This window comes from Euleptes europaea, chromosome 12 (genome assembly GCF_029931775.1).
Source record: "Euleptes europaea isolate rEulEur1 chromosome 12, rEulEur1.hap1, whole genome shotgun sequence".
NCBI classification, from domain to species: Eukaryota; Metazoa; Chordata; class Lepidosauria; order Squamata; family Sphaerodactylidae; genus Euleptes; species Euleptes europaea.
In genome coordinates, this window is record NC_079323.1 from 33,725,567 (window position 1) to 33,748,200 (window position 22,634).

General features: G+C 42.0%; 2 protein-coding genes across 2 annotated transcripts in view; both read left to right on the top strand.

Moving 5' to 3' along the window:
* Positions 1-22,634, top strand: part of NIT2 (nitrilase family member 2) — a 160,072-nt gene that overhangs the window by 102,072 nt on the left and 35,366 nt on the right. The gene's annotated exons all lie outside the window — the stretch shown is intronic.
* ADGRG7 (adhesion G protein-coupled receptor G7) lies at positions 766-14,672 on the top strand. Its single transcript, XM_056858173.1, has 10 exons — positions 766-883; positions 993-1,103; positions 2,488-2,654; positions 3,330-3,497; positions 4,785-4,897; positions 7,315-7,646; positions 9,116-9,188; positions 11,252-11,413; positions 12,575-12,731; positions 14,442-14,672. Exons 1-10 carry the CDS (start codon positions 766-768, stop codon positions 14,670-14,672), a joined length of 1,632 nt encoding a protein of 543 aa, XP_056714151.1.

Genomic DNA, 22,634 nt, shown 5'->3' on the forward strand with positions numbered 1-22,634 from the left:
TGGGTTAGGAATGACTTGGTGCTTGCACAGGGGACCTTTACCTTTTAAAAAAAAATAGCTTAGTCACCTGTGAAGTAAATTATGCTAATGTTCAGAAGTACATTCCTATCTTCCTCAAGAGTGCTGTGGAGGTACACTTCACCACACCCCTGCCTTGGTAATTAAGGTGGAATAACTTTGTCTGCTCTGTAGAATCAAGAGGAAGATCAGAGGTAACAAAAATGGCAACTTTTTCACTGCCCTGACAGGGGAAAAATGGTTTTGGTGTTAAAGCTTCTCCAGCAGTATGAATGCATTTAGACCTATCATTATAATGTTACACTGATGTCAAATATCCCCCAGAGCCCTCTGATGGTGGTGGGAAATGGCAGCTGTGGGGATGGGACAAAGGAAGGAAAATAGTGCTGATGTGGGCCGGACCTGCAAAAAATTTGTAGCTTCCTGTCCACCTGATATGCAAACATGATCTAACTGTGTTTTTTCCTGAAAAAATCATACCAAGCTAGGTTTGAGAAAGATTCCGGCAGAGCAGAGGAAAATACAGAAAGTGGATGATCGTAAAAACACCTGCTCCTTTTTGGATGCCCAACTGGAGCTAAATGTTCATGAGGAAGCAGCCCATGTAAATGCACCTACAGGGGCAATTCAGACACATCATGTTTAGGAAGGTTTTGTCTCCATAAACAGAACTTTGGCACATTAACAGTCATCTTGAACAGCTGGCATGATTACATTTTGTTACTTTAACGCAGCCTCACAATGGCAATGCAAAATTTCTCTGTGAGTAACGGTTCTACTCTGGAGGTGGTGCAGTCCAACATTGCAATCCGCACAGTTTCTCCACGGGAGCCCTCAGCGAAAGTTCTTTTTTCTGCCATGAGGGGTGAGTTTCCTACCTGAGTTCACCTAGCAATCTAGCTATCTATTGATCAATACCGGCAGTGGAGTTCTGTGCAATCTAATTAAATTTGGGGCTATGTTGTTGTATGCAGGGTCAACTGACAGTTTAGTTTCTGACAGAATCAAAGTTGACGAACAGGCTACTGGCTTGAAAACTGATGATCGTACAGAAATTCAGATACTCGTCAATATTACAAGTACCAGTAAGTAATGTTTATTCCCTCTCTTGCAGATAAAGTTAAAAATGGGGGGGGGGTTATATATATATTTTTTACAGAAGAAAATAAAATAGGAAGTTATATACATTACTAGGGTTGCCAGGTCCCCCCTTTTGATCAGTGGGAGTTTTTAGGGGGCGGGGCTGGGTGCGTGCAGGGTCGTGCACACGCGATTACGTCACTTCCAACAACAAACACTTTATTACGGCCTTGTCAGAAAAATACATATGGTTAGTTCAATGGGCAAATATACTCATATAAATACTATATGCTGTTACAACATAATCCTTCTTTCTGGGAACTCAGTCCTAAATAGTCTGAATACATAATTACATAACCGATGGACGCCCTTTTGAGGTTAATCCTTACACTCCTTAGCAATACTCTTAGACTGACGAATTTTAATTGCTACTGCACAGAACCTGGCCGTGGAGGATGTAACCTGCTTGTTTTCCCCCAATGACAACATCTGCAATAAATCTGCTTGCAGTACCCCTGTGGCACCTTTTATTAGGGGAAAAATGAGCTAGACACGAGCCTCATTATACCAGGGACAACAAAATAAAACATGTGCCACTGATTCCAGCTCCCTATGTCACTTCCAAGTTTATCCCTGGAAGCACCACATTGCCGCAGCCACTTTACCACTCAAACCCCCAAAGCAGCCACGGCGATGTGGCAGTTCTGGGGGTAAACTCAGAAGTGACATAATCACATATGTATGGATGTGCAGGCACACGATTGCTGCTCTGGAGCAGTTAGGTGGATTGGCGGGCAAATTGCCCGCCAAAACCACCCACCTGGCAACCCTATCATTACAAATTATTAACATTTTAAAAATACCTGTGGGATATGTTATGAAACACATTTACCTCTACCCTGAGGCACATGCAGAGCTCCTGGGCCTGTGAGCCGCCCCATTCACTTGTAAAGACAGCTGGAATGCTAGACAATGAACGAATTCACATGTAGATTTGCTGCTTCTACGGGCTCCTATAAACATTGGTAAATTATGGAAATATAGCTAGTGGGGAATGGTGGCTGAGATAATATGATATGAACTGGGACACCACAAACTGACTACCAGTGCTATCCTAAGCAGAGTTACCCCCTACAAAGTCCATTGATGCTAATGTGTTTAGGAGAATCTCTCTGCTTAGGATGACGCTATCAGTGGTCTTAAACAAGCCGTTCTCTCTCAGCCTCAATCTCTAATTGCAATATGGGAATAATATTGCAATTAGTCTATTTTACAAAGTTCTCATAAGGATTATCCCATGATAGAAGTGCTTTGAACATTAAATAAATGCAATTACTGCTAATATTATATGTTCTTTTGTACTGACTGAATTTCATTTGCTACTTCCAGATTTCACTGGAAGAGAAAGAGTTGGCTTTGTGCTGTATCAAAATGACAAACTTTTCCCATCAAAAATCTACAAAACTCAACTGGAAGAAAACTATAGTAATCGAATCATTTCCAGCAACGTTAATGGAACAGTGGTCAATAATGTTAAGATAGCTTTAAACCCACAGGTGAGTTTTTCGAAAGCAAAACTTTACACATGGGCCACAGGCCAAAGGCCTGGAAAACAAGATCCCAAGTATGTACCAGAACTATATCCACCATTATTCTCCACTGACATCCCTCCCCTTCCCCAAACCCATACTCCCAAGGTGCCGTATCCAAAATGTCCAGGAATTTTCCAACACGGAATTGGCAACCCTACCCAGAACATCTGCTCCTTTTATTCCTTAAGGAGCTCCACATACAACTTAATAGTCCACTTTGTAAATATGGGTTTCTGATGTCGTACAAGAGAACTGCAGTTTGAAACAAGTGCAATACACCCTAGTCCAAGCCTTTGTGTTTCCCAAAAGAGGATTCTGAGATGCTAGGTAAAGACTGTTACATGATGGTGTTTCCAGCAAAGGCATTCTCCAGGCAGATGCTTCGCCCACCATAAAATCATTACCATTAAACAAAGCTGCTAGGTTGCAACCTGGAGATTTCTTCTTCGCTTTAAATTTGCTAATTAACCTGGACTGGAGACTCAGCCCCCTGCTGTGGCTTTGCTTAGCCCTGGTGATGTGGGTGGGAGAAATCATGGCTTAAAGATAGAGGAGAATCTCTGGGTGATGATCTAACAAACATTACCTGCAAACTCTTTTCAAGCTATTCCTGTTAACCTGTTGTTGTTTTTTTAAATTCCCAATCCGCAGTACAACAGATCAGAATTTTGGCTACACAACTACGCATGTGTATTTTGGAATTACTCGCTAGATGACTGGGATACCGCAGGATGCATAAAAGAGACAGACTCATCAAAGTTATTGACATGCAGCTGTAACCACACAACTAATTTTGCATTATTAATGGTAGGATACTCTTTTCACAGAACTACTACCTTTAAAAACAACCTGTCTTGCTGTTTGCAGGTACAAGCTTACTTCCCTCACCTGCTCCTATTTGTGGCATACTTCCACATGCATCTGGCCCAAAGTAATATGGATCTTTTCACATGGAGATTTCCCCATCTTTTGGATGCCAAATGTCAGTGGTTTTCTCAGAGCCTCCTTACCACATCATTTTCCATTTCTGTGGTGTGCTTGTCGCTCCTCCATGCTTTCTCCAACCGTCTGATTTGAAAAAGCAATGAGGAACTACAAAGAAACCACAAAATGGGCAAAAAACAACAACAACCCATCATGAGATCGCTCATAGAAAACAACTGCACACAAACCACTGGAAAACCTCTGTGTGAATATATAGAAAAGCAAAACATGGAATGGAGAGGATGGGATTACACAACTTCAGAGGGTAGCCGGGTTGATCTGCAGTAGAACAGTTAGATTCGAGTCCAGTAGGACCCTAGAGACCAACAGGTTTTTCAGGGGTATAAGCTTTCGAGAGTCAAAGCTCCCTTCATCAGACATGAGTAGGAATGGAGATCTCTGAGTCTTTATTTTCCAGTTAGAAGGTGGGAGGGGCATTATAAATCATGTTTGTAAAGGAAGCAAAGGTACAATGCATACTGTAAACAGCTTGATTAGAGCAGAGGGGAAATGTCAGTTTTACCATTAACCTCAATGGGATTTAGACTGAATTCCACGTAAACTGTTAAGCATACATGCCAGCAAGCTTTATTCTATAACAACACTAATTTCCCACATTACTCAGTTGAATTTGGGCATGGAAGCTGTTGGGGGGGGATGTTTAATGGTTTTTTAAAAATGATTTAAATGATTCCTGGCTAGTCGACAGGGTTTCTGAGCACCTTACAAAGAAAGGCTTGGTTATCAGATCCACCCTCCTTTTAGTTATATATATTCTTATGATAAAAGAAAAATATGTTATCTTCCCCTGCTGCAACCACAATAGTTAGACACTTTTTATTTTAAAAAATGCATTACTTGTAGCACTTTTACAGTGCAGGCTCCCACATACAGTCTATGGTCTAAATTAAATCAGTGCAGTCCTGTGCAGAGTTACTCTAGTCAAAGCCTGATTTCAATAGGTTATACTGGAGTAAATCTGTATAGGATCACAATGTTACCTTCATAGATTATGTCCAGGAAAACAAACATGTGCAAATACACCAATTTATCCCTATGTGCAAGGAAAATGTATGAAGATTATTAATAAATGAAACAATTATTTTACAGAGCTTCAGGATCAATTATAAATATGCAAGACCTCTAGAGATGTTGTCGTATATTGGTTGCGGCCTGTCCATTGCCAGCCTGTCTTGTACCATTGTGTTTCAGATTCTAATCAGGTAAGGAAAGAGTTGAGGAAGGATTAAGGATGGCCAGGACAGACTTCTGGGGAGGAAAAAAAAAATCACTCATCAATCCTTTAAACTATGAATGAGCATCTCCCCCCCCCCCACATATCATGAAGGCTCACTTTGTAATTGGCTGTATTGTATTCTTTGAAATGTGTCACCAGCCCCCATGGTCTCCGCAGCAGGGATTCTTTCATTTGAACTGAACTGAGTAGCCACTTTCAACCAAAGCAGAGAATCACCCCAAATGAGCAAAAGGAAAAAGTGTGCATCAATGCACCATTTGATTAAACATTTCTCCCCAACTCATTGCAGGAGACATAAGAACACTCACTTGGCCATTTTTACTATTTCATCATTTGATCGTTAGCCTTGCAATAGTACGGAAAAAATCAGGCTGGGTTGGGGGTGGCGGCTTTGAACTGAAGTGGCACACAGGGCGGCTCTGCTGTTTCCTTTAACTCTTCCGGGGAAGTTACAGATCTCAACATGGTGGAGCTAAGAACACTCGCTGGTAATTTACTGGTCCTTTGATCTGCTGATAGCCTAGCATGCATGCACACACACACACACACACAAAACCATGTTGGGGGGAATGTAGAAGACAATGGACTAGAGAATAAAGGGGAAGCAACGTCATGGTTATTGATTATTCCATTTGCCTGCAGACAAAAGATGGCTTCCAGGGATTTCGATGCGAAGGGGTTGGAGAAATGCTGGGAAGGAGGAGTGGGAGGGGGAAGTGAGAATGGGGGCATGGGCAGACAAACCTGAAGTTAAACCTATGCAAAGAAGTGGCAATTGAATTGGGCTTGGGGCAGATGTAAAACTCGTGGCAAAACAACATCCTGAAAACTCAGGAAAAATGCAGGGGGAGAGCGAAGTGATTTCTGAAGGTCAGAAAAATCATGTATAATTCCAGTGAAGCCCCTAAGTAGTCCGGCAGTAATCGTGATGCAAATTACCCATGCATAAAAGGCCAAAGGTAAGAACCAGGAGACTGAATTCTGCCCCCAAATAAATGGACAGTCAGTGAGTTCTTTTATCACCAGAGTGATACAATACATATATCCAACCCCTGCTAGTAGCCTGGCTACAGCATTTTTGACCAGTTAAAGTTTCCAGACAGTTTTCAAAGAGAATTTTCACCTCAAGGATCTAAACTGCCTGCGGTGCCCGCCGGCCATCAGCTGGCTGGCAGGCAGCCCGGTGGATTGGCAGGATTCTACCTGCCACCACCGGGCACTTGGCAACCCTAGCCGTGGGATGGGGAGAGGGAAAGCAGAAGACAGAGGGTCAGATAAAGGTAGACTGGCTGTTGGGTGGGAGGGAGGGAGGGTTACCAACACCAGGTTAGGAAATACCTGCAGATTTTTTTTTGGGGGGGTAGAGCCTTGGGAGGATGGGGTTTGACGAGGAGAGGGACCTCATAGGGACATAATGCCATAGATTCCACTCTCCAAAGCAGCCATTTCTTTCAGGGGAACTAGGGTTGCCTAGGGTGGGGGCTAGATAACACCTGGAATTATAACTGCTCTTCAGATGACAGATCAGTTCCCCTGGAGAAAACCCCTGGAGGGTTGACTCTATAGCATTATACCCTGTGGAGGTCTCTTCCCTCCCCAAGCCTTGTCCTCCCAAGGCTCCACCTACAAATCTCCAGGAATTTCCCAACCTACAGCGAGCGACCCTAAGGAGGAACTGATTGCTTTAGTTGGGAGATCTGTGGTGATTCCAGGAGATCTCCAGGTGCTACCTGGATGTTGACAACCCTAGGATAGAAGGGAGCAGAAAAAGGGGAGAGGCTATGGGGGCTTTCAGAAAAGAGAAAGAGGAAATAGTGGGGGAGGGGAAAATGAGATGCCTCCCGCAAGTCCTTGGGGGTTCCCACTTGCATGCTTAGATTTCTGCATTTGCCTAAAATAGATCTTTGAATCCTGACATTAGTATGCTTTTTATTAGTCTCTCTCTTCCAAATGGTGAGCAGTGAGATAAAAGAGATTATCCAGGATATTCAACTGGTGTGCTAAAAGAGGGGTTCCAAAGCCAAGTGACAATGGTGTGCAGGCAGAGATTTGCATAATTATAACTGTAAATTCACATTAATGAAAGTTGAAGGCACTTAATATACTAGAATATGGGTTATTTGACATTTATATTTTGGGAAGAAGCAAGATATTGGGTGGGGGAAGAAAGAACCTTTAGCCCAAAGAAATAAATAGAAATAAGGAAACGTAGCTGTCCTGGTCTTCTTTGTAAGAAGGGAAAGGTTTCCAGGGTCACAATACAGGGACTCCTTCCTCTATGGCCAGCATGACGACAAAGTAGTAGAGGAGATAAAAATCATGATTTAACCTCTGTTTTTGCTTCTGGTGTCCTGGAACCTTATAATGAATGCCCATCAAAAGGAAACACCGGAAAACCTCTATCACCTTGATGGATGTGAGCCTCTGTTCAGCTATGCTGATTTTTAACATCATCTTTGTTTCTGGAATTGAAAACACAAATGCCAACAAGACGGTTGACAAAAACTCTGCTGCCAACGTCATGCTCCAGTCCGATAAGGAAGGCCCTCCTGCAAATGACTGGTGTACAGCTGTCGCCGCTTTGCTGCATTATTTCCTACTGGCAACTTTTATGTGGACTGGTCTCAATGCTGTACAGATGTACTTGCTATTCGTAGAACAACAGCGACCTCTGTTTCAACACTATAATGCAATCATGTCATTAATTGGATGGGGTAAGAATGAAAATCCCTCTCATTCTCTTGGAGGGCCTTTCTTTGTCAAACTGTTACAGACAGCCACAGTGGTGTATTCAGAACAAACCAGGGTTACAGCTGACACAAAGGTTTTTTCAGCCTACGCAGCATGAGATGAAGGCATTCCCATGCAAATTCAGAAACCTTTCCAATATAACTGATGATTCTGGAGGGCACTCAAGCTGATGTAATGGACCTTTTAATTGTACCTTCCCGGGTTATGTACATTTGGACATGCTGTTCTGCATATTTGTTTGCTTGACAGAAAATGAAACAAGTAATCAAAGTACATTTGTACATCACTAAGCTCCTCATTTTCTATTTATTGTGGTGCCTTCAAAATATTGCCCAAATGTTGCTTTTCTTCTTTAAAATTTCAAAATGAAAATACCATGTTAAATCACATTTTTACTTTGAACAACTCGCCCTCAACAAAAATGATAAACAATCATTACAACATTACACATACAAAATTTAAAGATTGTTGATATAACCATTATTTAGTTAACACTCAGTCTTGACAATTTACTCATTTCCACTACCCTAGTCAATATAAAACTTGGGCACAATTGTATATTTCTAATAAGCCAGCGTAGTGTAGTGGGCCAGCAAGGTGTAGTGGTTAAGAGCAGTGGTTTGGAGCGGTGGAGACTGATCTGGAGAACCAGGTTTGATTCCCCACTCCTCCACATGAGCGGCAGAGGCTAATCTGGTGAACTGGATTTGTTTCCCCACTCCTCCACATGAAGCCAGCTGGGTGACCTTGGGCTAGTCACACTCTATCAGCCCCACCTACCTCACAGGGTGTCTGTTGTGGGGAGGGGAAGGTGATTGTAAGGCGGTTTGATTCTTCCTTAAGTGGTAGAGAAAGTCGGCATATAAAAACCAACGCTGCTGCTGCTTCTAATTTTCTCTTACAAAATTTTTAAAAAGATTTCCAGCTATAACAAAAACATTTCAATACAATAATCTATTATTTGAACAAGATCTGACAACATCCCAGACTTTTTAAATCCAGAATTTGATTGTAAAATGTTTACTAGTTTTCCAGTTTTTTGCTAGTAGCAATTTTGTTGTCTTTCTCTATTTTTCCTGGAATTCCACTGGTGGTGGTGGGTGGAAACTGCCATCAAGTCACAGCTGACTTGTGGTGACCCCATAGGGTTTTTAAGGCAAGAAACATTCAGAGGAGGTTTGCCACAACCCTGGTATTCCTTAGAGATCTCCTGCTTAGCTTCCAAGATCTGATGAGATCGGGCTAGCCCGGGCTATCTAGGTCAGGGCGGAATTCCACTAGTTCTTCTAAATATATAGTAGTAAATTGTAACACCAGTAGACAAAATCCTATTCAGCTAGCACTTTTAAAACTTTGAAGAGCAAGGTGTCAATATGTTTTTGTGGTTAGATTGAACAATTAGTTCATGTTTTTTCCCCCCTTTCTCTATTAGGAGTCCCAGCATTATTTGTTAGCATAACACTGGGAGCAACCTACAGTAACTCAAACTACCGGCAGGAAGAATTGTAAGTGCATATGTATAATGGTTCACACCTCTTGCTTCTCCAAGTGATACAATGATCTAAGGGTAATGCTATCATGTTTAATTTCCTTTGGGTGAGAAGGCACCAGAGCCATTTGGCTTTTTTCTATAGACCCCTGTTAGAACTACACAATTACTTCATTTCTACGTGGATCACTCATTGGTTTATCTATGTTTCTTGTGTGCATCTGTAAAATTAGAGCATTAAATAATCCCTTTCATTCAAGAAAGTCTGGAATTTCACAAACACTCTGCATCCAAAGGAGATATTTAAAACTTGATTGCAGTTGTTTCAAATTCTTTGGCTCCAAGGAAGGCCTCTTCAAGAGGGTCCTCACAATTGCCTTCTTCAAGGTGGCTGAAACTGTCTCAGCTTAACATAAAGAACCAAGCCAGTGAACCCCCTTCAGCTAGATGTATTGCCAAGATGTTCAAGGCTCAAGTACTGGTGTGGGATGTTGTACTTCTTCAAACAATCTGTCTACATTCTCAAGCCTCACCAACTGAAATTCATCCAGGCAAATTTGACAAGTCTGAGCTTTGTTGACATCCAGATACTTACCAGCCAAAACTATGGTGTCCAGGTCCTGGTAATATGAGCAACTTTTATCAGCAAAGTGCCTTATTTATTTATTTATTTATTTATTATAGATTTATATATCCCACCTCCCCAGCCAAAGCTAGGCTCAGAAGATCTTTAGCCTTGCAAATAAGTCACAACAAATTACTGCTTCTTGGCCTTAGGATCAAGTGTATTATCTGAGCCTGGTTCATCAAGAGACAGATGAAGAACCCTCACAATTCTCAGCCTGTCACAGATAAAATAGTTACAGAGAAGTGCTGCTACTTACGGTAACTCTCATCACATATTTTATGCGGTTTCCCAACATACCCAGAAGAAATTACTCCACACAGAACTTTGTTACAATCAAAAGCACTTCACAGTGCAACTACAGGCATACCTTTCTCCTCATAAGAGATCTCTCCCCACCTTTAGAAGCACCTTTATACCCCAAGAGACAGCAGGTGAGCGACCTAGCCATGATCACGTGGGTCTTCCCACATTTTTATTCTTTCTGAAAGAAAACACAGGGAACACAGCAAAATGGCAAAAGGGAGAGGACTGCCAAAGATTTGTTTCAGAGTTCATGATATGGAACGCATGGAAGTGGCAGGACAAAGGAAGGGGACTGTGGCTGATTACGGACAAGAGTGAAATTGGGGCTGGGGACTGTAAAAAGGTTATTATTATTATTTATTTATTTGGATTTCAAGCCCAGGCTCAGGGCAGGTAACAACCATCAATCACAATAACACAGTAAAACCACAATATATAGCCATTAAAACTCTTAGAACATACAATAAATTAAACATTAACCCTTAAAATACAACAGTATAAAATTACAACAGATGGCTCACTATCAAACTATAGTAGCTGCTGAGGGCCCGGTAGAGCAGACAATCCCCCACTTAATTTAATAGATTGGAAGGCCAGCATAACAACCTCAATTGCACGCCCGGTGGAATAACTCTGTCTTATAGGTCCTGCGGAACTTCTTCCTTTCTTCCATGTGGAGGTGGGAAGGGACAGAAGCTACAGACCAACTGGCATTTACAAAATGAACTGTCATCTGTTACAAGCTTCTGGTTAGATTAACCTGGATTTGTACAAGCTATAGTTTAAACAAATCATAGTTTATCAGGCCTTCTGAATGCAGCCTTGCAGTAATATAGATAACCACAGAACACATACTACTTCTTGAAACCTGATTCATGATCACATCGTAGACAACTGTTACTAGTTTCCTAGAAAACTTTAATATGATTAATTGTATCCTGGCTGCTTATTTTTTTTTAAGGTATAGAATTGTTCAATATGATTAGCTGTGTATTCCATTATAAAAATCCATTCATCCCCTACATGGGCAATATTATATTAAAAGAAAAACTGTCTGTGACAAAAATTGAGGGACAGATAAATTGATATGGCTTTATGTGATTTCTCATTAGAAAAGTTGCTGGAATGATCTTTCTTTTATATTTCAGTTGCTGGCTTGCAGTGCTTGATTCGCACCAGAACTTCTCCGCTGAGAAACCTTTGTTATGGGCATTCCTATTTCCAGTGGCATTCATCCTTCTGTTCAATATATTTGTGTTTGGGAGGACCATTATTTCTGTGATATGGAAGGAAAACAAGAAATTGACAAGGTATTGATATGAAACAGATGCATTATTTCAACTTATTTTTTTGTTTTTACTACAGTGACTCAAAACTCTAGAAGAAGGTTATTCCATTAAAACGAGATGTATTTATGGGGCAGATGTTAAATGGGCATCTGATAAGTAAATGACTGAGATTGCATATCACTCTAGATGCTTTTCCAGTGTCATTTCCATTTCTCACTGGTGATTCCCATGATGTCTATATTGATGGCAGATAATCCGGTCATTAAGGCAATAACCACCAACTCATTTTATGCACCACCTGTTATGAATGAGTGAACTGCTTCATACCTATAAGGAAGGATTTGTCACAACTGTTTGGCCAGGAATATCATCAGGTGGAGAAGGGTGTCAGATCCTGCTTTGGGAGTTAGCACCCTTAGTCAGTTGGTAAAGGCCCAGCACCTCCGAGCTGTGGTAAGGATTAGGGCTGTCCTTCTGTCTGGGGCTGGGCTTTTGCATTCCCTCCGAGCTGCTATCAATGGGGAGAGAAGGTCAGTCTTGCTTGCCACTGATCTCTCTCCATATCCATGGGGATATACATGTGTGAATTTGGCCTGAGGATTGAATCTTGTTAAGAGCTAATTTCATACAAAGATATGGGATGGGAAAGCATCTGGGGATGAAATTTGAAGTTGCAGGTGAGGAACGAATGGACTGTTGTCTGTTCCACATTATCCCCTCCTCGAACTTCTTTTCAACAAAAAAGATACGAAGTCTTCCATGTAAGGGTTCTGTAATGAGTATTTGCATACAGAATGTAGTCAGACAAGTGGAAGTTAAAGTACCCACCAGGTCCATTGTAATTGAGAATGAATGTGTAGCTAGGTCTTCCACTCCATAGTTCTTACACAGATATCCTGACTGGGCAGCTGAATTTACACATGGGGACTAGATCAAAACACAGGAGTGGAAGCTTCCAAATTCTCTTTTATATCTATATTGTATGGGAAGATATTCTCTGATATCGAAAAGAATAGACAAGTCACACACAGCTTGTACATTATTGCTTTTGTTGATGGAAAGCCCACAGGGTTCTGGATTGCAGCAGTAAATAAAATAAAATACTCAAAGTTTAGCGAAACTAAATGCTAAGAAATGTTCCACAGAATTTTGAAAAATATGACTGTCTGTTCATTTTTGTAGCACCAAAAAGACGTCCGTTGTGAAGAAAATACTTGCAACTATTTCTATAGCCATTACCCTTGGAATCACCTGGATCTTGGGATATCTGATGCTAATAGACCATGAGAAAACAAACATTGTTTTCAGTTACGTGTTCTGTATTTTCAGTGCTACACAGGTATGGTATAAATATTATCCTTTGAAAATCTGAGACTGTTGTTCATTAGATTCCCCCCTCCCTTTAAATCATGCCATCCCAATTAGGATAGGCTTAGCTATTGGAGAGGGAGGGGGATTAGCAAAATTATTCCCTATTTTTGTCACCTCCGTGGAGCTTCTTGATAGGTCTATAAATGAACAGGTATATTTTGAATAAGGGCTTTTACATATAGCACCATTTCATAGAAAATTACAAAATTACCATGTTTAGATTGTCCCGCCTATCTTTTAGCATCCATCATTTACTCTCCATGGGTATTAAAAAACAGCTGCTCTTTTCAGTAACATATACATTTTTCCAAGCAAGGAAAAGGGTAACTAGTTTCTTCTACTATACAGCCTTGCATCATAGCCAGGAGTGGAGCAATTACCTCATCTCTAATTCTTTTATGGTAACTACAAAATAACAATATATAAGCTACATCTCTATCACGCAAGAATCACAAGAATGCAATTGATGATTTGAGGGCATTTTCTTGCAATACCCCTCGATGATTGTTGAGAGCAAAATGTTACAACATAGTTATGTAAAAGGTACTGTTTTATTTTGTTACACAAAATTTTTTAAATAACTTTCCTAAGTACTGGACAGGAGCCCCGTGGCACAGAGTGTTAAGCTGCAGTACTGAAGTCAAAAGCTCTGCTCATGACCTGAGTTCGATCCTAACGGAAGTTGGTTTCAGGTAGCCGGCTCAAGGTTGACTTAGCCTTCCATCCTTCCGAGGTCGGTCAAATGAGTACCCAGCTTGCTGGGGGTAAAGGGAAGATGACTGGGGAAGGCACTGGCAAACCACCCCGCAAACAAAGTCTGCCTTGGAAACGTCGGGATGTGACGTCACCCCATGGGTCAGGAATGACCCAGTGCTTGCATAGGGGACTGTGCTGGCGTAGGACAAGGGCCGGGTGGTGCCCGCAGTCCTCAGATGTGCGGGAGGTATCTAGCCTCTTTCGGAGCAGGCAACAAAGATTATGCTGTCTACCGAAGTCGGAGGCATCGTCAAAGCAGGCAGGAGTCCACGGCTGGAGAGATCAATCATGAGCGGTAGTGGGAACACAGAGAAACTGCACGGTTGCTTCCGCAAAGTGCAAGCATACCTACACTTCCTTTATCAGTCAGTGCACTTCCAAGCTAGGCTTCTGTCTGCCCTTGTTCCATCTCTCTGCCTAGCTGTGGTTCCTGCTGAGTTGTTTCAGGCTCCTGTGCTACTGACTGCAATGGAGGTACTGAGAGCCCAGAGGCAACCTGTTCCTCCACTTCAGCTTCAGAGTCCTCAGAGTCCTCAGCTCCCAAGGCAGGGCCCATGACAGGGCCCTTTACCTTTTTAAGTACTGGACAGTTTAGATCTAAGGTTAAAGGTGGCCTTTTATGCATGGCTGTTTCCCTCATGGTCATCCCCCGCCCCACTAGTTCAGGGCTTTGATTTGATTATGCATGGATTTTCTGACCTTCAGAGGTTGCCTCACTTTTCCGGTGTGTTTTCCTTGCGGTTTCTGGATGCTAGAATTTCTGTATACATATTTTAAAAAAAGAATCTGCTGCTTAAATTTTAATTGATTAACTGACTAAATATTGCAGACTTGTTTGAATTTAACTATTTTTCTAGTGGTCAGGAAGGTGTCAGTAGTCACTTTATTGCCATGAACTCTGATTTTTTTCTTTAACCTACAGGGACTTCAGATCTTTGTTTTTCAAGTTCTCAGAACGACAATATTCAGAAACAAAGTTACTGATGTTTTTGAAGCCTTTCAACATACTAAGATAGGAAGAGCCTTGAATCCGAGGTCTTATTTCCTTTTAGGAATCCTTAACAAAAGGAACCCATCTGAGTTCTTTAAAACTACTGATTCTACAAGACAAGTTGATAAGCTCTCCCTGGCGGGCAATTTTGAAGAGCAATAGCCAAAATAAGGCTATAACATTATAGATTCCATTTTTTAAACAAAAAAGATATTAAGTCTTTGATAACAGCTGGGAATGGTATCAGAAAGCTTTGGTAGTTCAAAGCATGGCAGTGCTCTTGAAAAAAAGTGTAATATTGTTCCTGTACAGTTCTTCCAAGAATTCCTCAGATGCTATCCCACATGTTCTGGTACAGGCTGTCTTGAGAAATGCATCCATGCAACGCTAAGTTCCTACCAATGCCGTAAAATTGAGATAATTATATTTATTTCCTGCCTCATGTTTCTCTCTCCATCCAAATCACTGGCAAGAGGATCGATTGCTCACTGAATTAATAGTATAATGAAAAAGCTTTCTCAAGTGTGAAAAACAGGATTTATCTTCATGAACTTTGATATTCCATGCAATGTGGACATTACATAATTGCTTCTTGACAACAGAAGTACAAATTCCAAGATAACCACACTGACTATCAGAAATAGCATGGAAAATATAAATTACTTACCAAAGGTCTATAAAGGGGAGAATGGAAGTTACTTTACATTTTATTAAACTAGCATTTATGACCATGTGTCAGGAAGCCAAGCAAATCCTGGTTCCCCACAGTGCATGCATAATGAAAGAAAGGAATGTATATCTCACAGTATAAAGTGCACCTAAATTAAAATGTCTAACGTCTAAAACGATGCTTTATATGGCAAGAAAAGACACATGCAACGAAGCAGCAATGAGGTTAAACTAGGAAAATAATCTAGTAAAACAAGTCAGGCCAGTTAAAACACCCTAAGAAAGGAAGGCACTGGCAAACCACCTCTGTTAGTCTCTTGCCATGAAAACCCCAAAAGGGGTCGCCATAAGTCGGCTGCGACTTGAAGGCACTTTACACACACACACAAGAATGAGTACTGGTGGTCTGAGGATTATTCACATGAATGCCGCTGAGTCTGGTAATTGTGAAATGTGCAAAGGTCTTAGATCTGGAAATGTGTTTTACAAAAGATTCCAACCAGGACTAATCCTGGTTGGACACTGCAATGCTGTTCTTTCCAAGAGTATGTCATACCAGGATTCTGCAGGATATCACCATAGAGATGTCAAAATACTAGAGTAACATGTTGTCGTTATGCATATCTTTAGACAGGTAGATGCACATGTGTACATGCAAGGAACTGGAGCAGCAGACAAAGTCTGCATTCAGTTGAGTGCTAAATTGGGGGGGCAGTGGAAGTAAGTCTTGAGATGTGCTTTGTGGGGTGTGTTTTTTTGCTGTGGCATTGTCTGTATTCAACATGACTGATTACCTCAGGTCATTTTAAACATACAAACAATTAGTGAAATGAATCCTCTTGAGGTATCTGTGTATTTTATTAAGTAATAATTCTGCTGTCTGCATCTTGAGAATATGTATAATACTTGATAGATATTAAATTTTCTAAAGAAATACAACCTGCAATGAATACTTGTTTTTTTTAATCCATCAGTAAACAGTGAGCAATGTGTTCGCTTTTAAGGTTGTTGTGTGTCATCGACCTCTTCCCCCATCTGGAATGTAGAGACCATAATACAGGGTGGCCGCAGTGCCTACCCCAATCCAAAATATCCCCAAGCCTCGTGCTGCTCTCTCTTACAATTACTTGGAAGCTGGGAACCCCAACTAGAAAGGAATACTCCAGCCAACTCGTTAGTCCTTTGCTCTCGCTGCAACAAAATGACACTGCCCCGAGATGAGCTGAAGCAGGCGACAAATGAAATCGGTTCTAGTCCATTAAAGTATATATTTTAATACAAGTGTTGTCTTCGAGGTACTACATGACTCGTTTCGTTTTCTACTCTCCTCCGCAAATACCAACAGTCCTCTGCAAGCAAGGGTGTTTTTTCCTTCACCGACAGGAGCCCTTCTCCTAACAAGACTGACGAGTTGAATATATATATGTGTGTGTGTGTAAAGTGCCATGAATGAAAGTCCTCCAAAATGTCCTATCTTTGACAGCCTTGCTCAGATCTTGCAAATTGAAGGCTGTGGCTTCCTTTATTGAGTCAGTCCATCTCTTGTTGGGTCTTCCTTTTTTCCTGCTGCCCTCCACTTTTCCTAGCATGACTGTCTTTTCCAGAGACTCTTGTCGTCTCATGACGTGACCAAAATAGGACAGCCTCAGTTTAGTCATTTTAGCTTCTAAGGTCAGTTCAGGCTTGATTTGATCTAGAACCCACTGATTTGTTGTTGTTTTTTGGCCGTCCACGGCACCCGTACCACTCTCCTCCAACACCACTTTTTAAAGGAATCTATTTTCTTCCTATCAGCTTTCTTCACTGTCCAGTATATATATAACACTATATATCCGTAACAGAATATATATATTCTGGTGCTGCAGGAACTGATTTGGAAAAAGAAGAAAAGAAACCGAGACATGATGCAGAAACGAGCCCTCGTGCTCCAGCGCGGGAGCACAAGCTAAACGAACGCCGCCCCTTTAGAGACCCGCGCCAGCCCTCCACGACCTGCGCAGAAAACGCGCGCGCACCCTGACCTCCCCGTGCGCCTGCGCATTCCGGCGTCCCCGCGTCCTTCCGTGTCATGGTTCCGGCCGTCAGGTTGCGGGCGGACTGCGCATGCGCGGCGGCCCGACGGTTGCAGCCGCCACCTCGGCCGCTTCCTCTCCCTTTTTGCCACGTACGGCGGCCGCAGCGGCGAAGGCGGTGGAAGAAGCGGCCGTCGTGGCCTCCCGTTCTCGTGGAAGCCTCGGAGTAAGTGGGAGGAGGGGCCTGCTGGCGTGGTTTGAATGGGAGAGGCCGAACCGTCGTCCGGCCGGCGGGGGGGGGGGGGAAGGGCGACCCGGCGAGGGCGCCGTGAAACAGGTCTAGGCCGCTCCCCTCCCACTCGATGGTTTTAACTCCCCTCCTTGGGCCCTTTGAGCCGCAGAAGTCCTCTTCCGGGGGCTGGCCCCCTTTTCCCGCCTGTCAGCGACCCAAGCAACGAAGGGGCCTGCCGGTCTCTTAAACAGCAGCAGTTTCATCTTGGCATATAGTGACTCGTCGCTGGCTGTGTGTGTGTGTTAAGTCGTTTCCGACTCATGGCGACCCTATGAATGAAAGTCCCCCAAAATGTCCTATCTCTGACAGCCCTGCTCAGATCCTGCAAATTGAGGGCTGTGGCTTCCTTTATTGAGCCAGTCCATCTCTTGTTGGGTCTTCCTCTTTTCCTGCTGCCCTCAACTTTTCCTAGCATGACTGCCTTTTCCAGTGACTCTTGTCATCTCATGACGTGACCAAAATACGATAGCCTCAGTTTAGTCATTTTAGCTTCTAGGGTCAGTTCAGGCTTGATTTGATCTAGAACCCACTGATTTGTTGTTTTTTTTGGCCGTCCACGGTATCCGTAACACTCTCCTCCAACACCACATTTCAAAGTGGGTAGCCGTGTTAGTCTGTTTGCAGTAGTCAAAAAGGGCAAGAGTCCAGTAGCACCTTAAAGACTAACAAAAATATTTTCTGGTAGGGTATGAGCTTTCGTGAGCCACAGCTCACTGCTGTGGCTCACGAAAACTCATACCCTACCAGAAAATATTTTTGTTAGTCTTTAAGGTGCTACTGGACTCTTGCCCTTTTTGACTACCACATTTCAAAGTAATCTTATTTTCTTCCTATCAGCTTTCTTCACTGTCCAGCTTTCACACCCATACATAGTAATAGGGAATATTACTATACGTCGCGGGCTAGAGCCAGTTTATCTGGGCTGAAGGGCTTCCTTCTCCCTCTGCTTTTCCTCAGTGTGTGCGTGTTAAGTGCCGTCAAGTTGCTTCCGACTCATGGCGACCCTATGAATGAAAGTCCTCCAAAATGGCCTCTCTTTGACAGCCTTGCTCAGACCTTGCAAATAGACGGCTGTGGCTTCCTTTATTCCACACTAGGGGTGTGGAGGGGGGAGGTAGTTCCTGCATTGTGCAGGGGCTTGGACTTGATGGCCCTGGTGGTCCCTTCCAACTCTATCATTGAGCCCGTCCATCTTGTTGGGTCTGGAGGCGCAATTAAGCTGAGTCATTCAGTGAAAAGGATCGTTGAAATTGTTAAAAGTAACTCAGGTGCTCATTCATGCTAGGCCTGTGGTCACAAAAGATAGAAGCTAAGCAGGGTCAGCCCTGGTTAGTATTTGGATGGGAGACCACCAAGGAAGACCAGGGTTGCTGTGCAGAGGAAGGCACTGGCAAACCACCTCTGCTAGTCTCTTGCCGTGAAAACCCCATAAGGGGTCGCCATAAGTCGGCTGCGACTTGAAGGCACTTTACACACACACATAAAGGGTTCAGTTAATTATCATTACTGTCTGATAATGATACTTGTAAAAGGTAATTCACAGTGGGTAGCCATGTTAGTCTGTCTGCAGTAGTAGAAAAGGGCAAGAGTCCAGTAGCACCTTAAAGACTAACAAAAATATTTTCTGGTAGAGTATGAACTTTCGTGAGCCACAGCTCACTTCTTCAGATACAGCTATAAAAAAAGTGTTATTCTATGAAAATGGTAGGATATGTGACCTTCACACAGATTACAGCGCTCAATATAGTAAACATATACAACCGAAACCTCTTTGAAGGCTTTGCTTTAGTGAGTCTCTTTGAGAGAAATTATCACCATAGGGATCATTCACTTGATTCTTTATGGTTGCTAAAAGCATTGCCCTTGTGAGCTAGAGGTCTTAAGTATTCCTCTGCAAATACAAAGTGTGTTTGTTGCTAAATAGACAAGAGGACAGGTTAAGCCTGACTTTTCTGTCACAATCTCTATAAGGACCAAAATACATGTGATGCAGGGAGTTTCATGTGTGATGTTTCCAGGTGGGGTTTCTTTTGAGTTGCTGGTACTGTGGATCCTGATATGGATTGGGACTGCAGTGCTGGGAGGCAGTTCTCACTTTCTCCCACACAATGGTCCTGATCTGCTTTCCCAATCTGTTTGCCTTGTTGGGATAAGCAGACTAGTTCCTGGTTTGTTTTGTGTGTGCGCCTTCAGGTCACAGCTGACTTGTGGTGACCCCTGGTGGGGTTTTCAAGGCAAGAGACCTTCAGAGGTGGTTTGCCATTGCCCACCCCTGTGTCATGATCCTGGTGTTTCTTGGAGGTTGCCCATCCAACTACAAACCAGGGCTTACCCTGCTTAGTTTCTGAGATCTGACAAGATCAGGCTACCCTGGGGCTATCCAGGTCAGGATGTTCCTGATAAGGTCCTGCATGTTTAGCCCAAACAGCAGCTTTGCACGGGCTTTTCAGATCACTGCACTGGTGTAGGAAAAGGCTTAAACCGCCTGGATTGTGATCCCAGTCTGACTTGGGGTATTTGAAATCCTGTTTAAAAGGGGTTGGGGGGAAAACACAAGGGAGCTCTCATAAACTGTGATGAGTACCAACCTTTTTTAATAGATTCAGTTCTCAAACTTGTTACATTATTAATAATGTTTTTATCGCACCATTTAAAATACATATTAACTTTCAAATATAACATTTTAAAAGGATAGTTATCAATTGATTAAAAAAATTACAGTGTTTTTAGTTCTCTGTCTTCTAGAGCCAGTGTGGTGTAGTGGTTAGGAGTGGTGGACTCTAATCTAGAGAACCGGGTTTGATTCCCTGCTCCTCCGCATGAGCAGCAGATTCTAATCTGGTGAACCGGGTTGGTTTCCTCACTCCTACACATGAAGCCTGCTGGGTGATCTTAGGCTAGTCACAGTTGTCTCAGAGCTGTCTCAGCCGCACCTACCTCCCAAGGTATCTGTTGTGGGGAGAGGAAGGGAAGGTAGTTGTAAGCCGGTTTGAATCTCCTTAAAAAGGTAGAGAAAATCAGGGTATAAAAATCAACTCTTTTACTAAAGGTCAGCAAGTGGTGGTGGTAATAAAATGCTTCAGTAATTTTTTTAAAGTGATAGTTGAAACAGATGTTCTACTTCATTTGCTCATGAATGAATATATTATTTTATGGGATATATGGGTGTTGGCTTGGGTCCAAGGAACGATAAACACAGATTTGACAGCACAGCTTTGATAGCACAGCTTTGCTTTACTGTATTTAAAACAAATGTTGCTTGTAAAATTAATAAATAATAGTTTATGTCATCAATATGCTAATGACATGCAGCCCTGTCTGTCACCTTTATCTGCTTGGGTCCGGCAGGTGCAGTGCCACTTAGTGCAAGCATGTTACCTGGCAACTACAAAGCTCAGTTTGGAGTGCTAATTTTTTATTTCTAAAGTCCTGCATAGTTTGGCACCTATGTTTTTTACATTCCATTTTCATCTTTCTAATAAGCTGCAGGTTTCCTTTTGAGTACATCACCTATGTTACATGTTAGAGAAAATTTGGCCTTTGGAGAAATTCCTGGTGACTTCCCCCAACTATGGGTGTCTTTCCATAAGCATACTAATTTTAGTTCAAGCATGAACAGTTTCTGAAATCTCTAGAAGACATTCATTTTAGAGTGAAGTAGGTTTGAGATAGCTCTAATTCTGTATAGTACATGCACAGTATTGATTTAGAAGTATGTGGTCGGAGCTGCTGGGGTGGAATGTTTTAGAAACAGAACTAACATTGGGGGATTTAATGTGTCATGTGGATCTGAAGTTATGTTAGGATGACAAACTTGATTGCAGTTAAATATGCACAAACCCATCTTGTGGCTGGTATTACAGAGAGTATGAGGAATCCTAGTTATAAACTAGTGCCAGTTATCCACTCTTCCCCATCCCCCAATTAATCCAGGTTTAACATTCTAGTTTTCTCCTCACTAACAACAGTTAACTGGTATAACTGCATTAGGACATCATGAATATCTGAAGTTGGTTTCCAGCTGGGATTTTTTTCATTTTACTTGATGCAGAAAAAAAAGAGGGATGAAGGGAGGAGTGAAATGTGTGGGCAGGCCCAGCAGTGAGCTGGGTTCATGTTAATTTTAATTTAACTGTAGTTAAATTTGCTGCCTGAATGTAGCTTATGGTAATTGCTTAGAAAATCAATATAGATAGTTATTTTATGAGACCATGGTGGACCTATCCAAGTGATTCAAAAAATGTTCTTCACGGTATTAACTGCACTTCATGAATTATTTTCATTACATTGAATTTTTGTGCATCTGTTTTGCTTGTTGGTAGCTTGAAGTAGTATCCAGATTCCTGATATTTGTGGCATTCTTGGTACGCCAAAAGATTTATTAAATTCTTCAAGCTTCAAAGGATATTGGGTGATGATACAATCTTTATTTTTACAATCTCTCTCCCTTCATACATATATATGAAAGTATGCTTGCTATTGAAGAGTATGTGATGTTGGACCAAGGTGGAAACTAAAGCTAAGCTGTTTGTGTTCCGGTGCAGATTGCATACATTACTGTTTACTGTTCTCGCAAATCAACAGTGCATGGCGAGCCGCTCATCTCCAGTTGAAAGTGAAAGGAAAAATCCAACCAGCTACTAAATCAACAATTCAGGAAAGGTAACCTTCACATTTAGTACTTGGTTTGAAATAACATGAAATAACATGATTGATCAGGAGGTGCTAGATTCATAGTGATTTTGGGTAAAAACATTGTTCAGTACAGTTTTTTGGCTTGCAGAGGTAAAATATGTCAGTGCTGAAAACAGTCAGCTCTGATAGTTCTAATTCAATTACATATTTTAAGTAATAGGTTTGTTTTAGTATGTCTACTATAAACTGGTATTTTTGAGCCATTACAAAGATCCATTTTTTTGGAGTAGAGCAAACAAGTCATCATACTATGGTGTAAATTTTCTAGGAGAGAGAATTGATCATGCTATTAGATACAGTAGTGGGTTAATGTTGGATTGTTTGCAATAATAAGCTCTTCAAAGGGAAGTGAGATTATAAACCTGTCATTGCTCTCCCTAACTCCTGGTGCCTAGAGAACCTTTAGAATTGCATTGTTTAGTGACATATACCTAGCGAACATACATGCTATCTTTC